At 62.3% G+C, this 2,546-nt stretch overlaps 1 protein-coding gene across 1 annotated transcript in view; it reads right to left on the bottom strand.

Annotated features, from left to right (window-relative positions):
- TCEA3 (transcription elongation factor A (SII), 3) overlaps positions 1 to 1,776 on the bottom strand; it is a gene marked incomplete at both ends in the record, with an annotated part of 5,279 nt that extends 3,503 nt beyond the window's left edge. Inside the window, 5 exons of the mRNA XM_010142446.1 lie at positions 187 to 270; positions 398 to 466; positions 982 to 1,147; positions 1,483 to 1,588; positions 1,714 to 1,776. Coding sequence (XP_010140748.1) covers positions 187 to 270; positions 398 to 466; positions 982 to 1,147; positions 1,483 to 1,588; positions 1,714 to 1,776 — 488 coding nt within the window. The remainder of the gene's footprint in view (positions 1 to 186; positions 271 to 397; positions 467 to 981; positions 1,148 to 1,482; positions 1,589 to 1,713) is intronic.
- Between the last annotated feature and the right edge of the window lie 770 nt (positions 1,777 to 2,546).

The raw sequence follows: 2,546 nt of genomic DNA on the forward strand, positions 1-2,546 counted from the left end.
CCTGTGCTTGGAAGCCAACAGGAGTCTCCCCAGGGCAGGATTTGCTCCTCAAAGCCCTGGTGCCTGTGGCGGGATCAGGGCTCCCAGCTGTCTCCATCTATCCCAGACGTGGGTCCCATGGTCAGAGTGTCCCCAAAGGGGATCCCCAAAGCATCCCCAGGCTGCCCGGGGACACCCCCTCCTTACCTCTCCCCTGACGGTCTCTTCTGTGGGGAGGAAGGGAGGGAGACAGCCGAGGTGGTGGAGGACCTCGAGTCAGCAGAGTCCCTCCTGGCAGGATGAGCCTTACGTCAGAGGGCAGCGATAGGGACCAGGCAGTAGGTCCAGATGCCCAACCACAGCCCAGTGAGGGTCTAGAGTCTGACCTCTCCCATCCCCACACAGCCCAGACACCCACCTCTCTTTCTTGCCCTCCGGAGGTGATTTCTTTGAGGACGCAGTGGGGCTCCGGCCATTGTTGGAGTCTCTTCACCGCAGAAGCCCGAAGGAAGGGAGGGATGGTCACAGTGAGCCTGTCTCCAGCATTCCCCAGTGGTGTGGTGAGCTGGATCTCGCCTGCCCAACCGCACACCCCAGCCCCAGCCAAATCACCCCCAAGCCCCACCAACACCCAGGCTGCCAGCAAAGCCGCCCCTGGTGCAAGGTCAGGGTGTCCTGTGGCTGGTACCTCTCTGGGATGGAGTCGGCAGGGTGGCCCTGGGGGGTGGTGGCACAAGAGCCGGACTTGCTGGGCTTCCTGGGGACAGAGAGAGCAGGGCAGGGTCAGTCGAGCACCCTCCCAACAGCCCTTGCCCGGGGGATGAATAACATTAAAGAAGTGATAAGATAAAACACTGGTTCTCCTTCCCCTCTAAAAGCTGCCCCGGGGCTGCCCTTCGGCTCTGGCAGAGAGGGATGAACCAAAGAACTCGTCAGGAGCGAGCAGAAGGTGGGCTCTATCCGGCCCCACTGATGTCTTGGCCACACAGCTGGTGCCCCCACCTCTCCTTGTGTCTCTCCTTGTGCTTCTCAGTCAGGCTCTTGGGGTGCTTCACCCCTTCAGGGGGGCAGCTGGGAAGATCCAGCCCCTTCTCGTTCTTCTTCTCCCCATCCATGTCCTTCTCCTTCTTCCCATCCGCATCCTTCTCCTTCTTGGGAGTGGAGGACTCTGGAGGAAGGATTCAGGTGTCACAGGCTTGGGCCAAAACAGTGCAGGGCACCTGGATGCTGCATCCTGGGGTGGGGAGATGGCTGGGGGTATGCTCAGCCCTCGGAGAGGGCACACACTGATTTACGCCACTCCACCCAAGGGTGAAAATGAGTCCTTGGTGATTCCAGGCATCACCTGGCAGAACTGGGTTACGGTGGTGGCAACGCAGCACGTCCCAGTGCGGGACCGATCCCACCCCAGAGAGCACCAGGGGTTTGGGGGGAAGCAGGATGGCCCCAGGAAGGGTTGGGGCTTGGAGGGGTGGGCTCCTGCTTCTCCTCACCATCACTCACCCAGCAGCCGCTTCCAGTTCTTGATGAGGATTTTGGCCGAGGCCACCACCTCTTCGTCCGAGCAGTGTTTCCGCACAGAGTTGACGGCCACCCCGATGCGCGTGGTCTGGGGACGCACGGCAGGGATGTGTCCTTAGGGATGTGCTAGTTGACGTGGGGGGGACAGAACGAGCCACCCCACGGGGTGTCCCCCCACCAGCAACTGCTGCCCCCTGCCCATATCCCCCTCACCTGGAGCAGCTGGATGGTCATGGTGTAGCTGGTGAGGGACTTGAGCAGATCCAGAGCCCCTTCCTAGAGCGGGGAGAGGCCCCCAGGGGCTTTTGAGGAGCTGGAGAGGCATGGGGGTGCCACGCTGAGGCAGCCCGTGTCCTCCACTTTCCTCTTGCTGGCACCAGGCAGCACTGGGGAGGGCACCCCAAGGGGACACTGGGCTGGTCTCTGGGGGACGCCTGCCCCTCCGCAGCGACACACCCATAGAAAAACCCCAAACCCCACTGGATCGTCCCAGCACAGGGACACAGCTCCTGGCTGGGATCAGGAGCTTCCCAGAAAACCCCTCCATAAGGAAACTCTGGGCTGCTGGGAGTGGTGTCCCCACAACTGTCCCCACACAGGGGTGCGAGGGTCAGTGGTTTCAGCCTGACCACCAGGGATGTGGCAGCTAAACATAGTCCCAGCACAGAGCCGCCCTCCTCCTCCTCCTCCTCCTCCCCCAGGGTATTTTTAGAGCTCTGGTAGCAGACACTCGCAGGTATCCCCCTCCCCATAGACACAGCACCACACCAGGCTGGACCCCCACCCCAAAGGGGGACAGGATCAGGCCCTCCCCATACAATGGGTGCAGGGACATCCCCACACTGCAGCCAGACCTGTCCCCTGTCCCCAACAGGGCCGTGGAGCGGGTGGGCTGGGCAGGATCAGTCTGAGGGGGGGAGTAGAGCCCACGTAGCTCCCACGGGGTCAGATTCACTTCCAAGTGTTGACACCCCATAAAGCCACCGGGTCTGGGGGGAACAGCAGCACTGCCACCCCCCCGCCTCCGCAGGAGCCCGCACCTCGCA

Source organism: Buceros rhinoceros, unplaced genomic scaffold (assembly GCF_000710305.1).
Source record: "Buceros rhinoceros silvestris isolate BGI_N320 unplaced genomic scaffold, ASM71030v1 scaffold21338, whole genome shotgun sequence".
NCBI classification, from domain to species: domain Eukaryota; kingdom Metazoa; phylum Chordata; class Aves; order Bucerotiformes; family Bucerotidae; genus Buceros; species Buceros rhinoceros.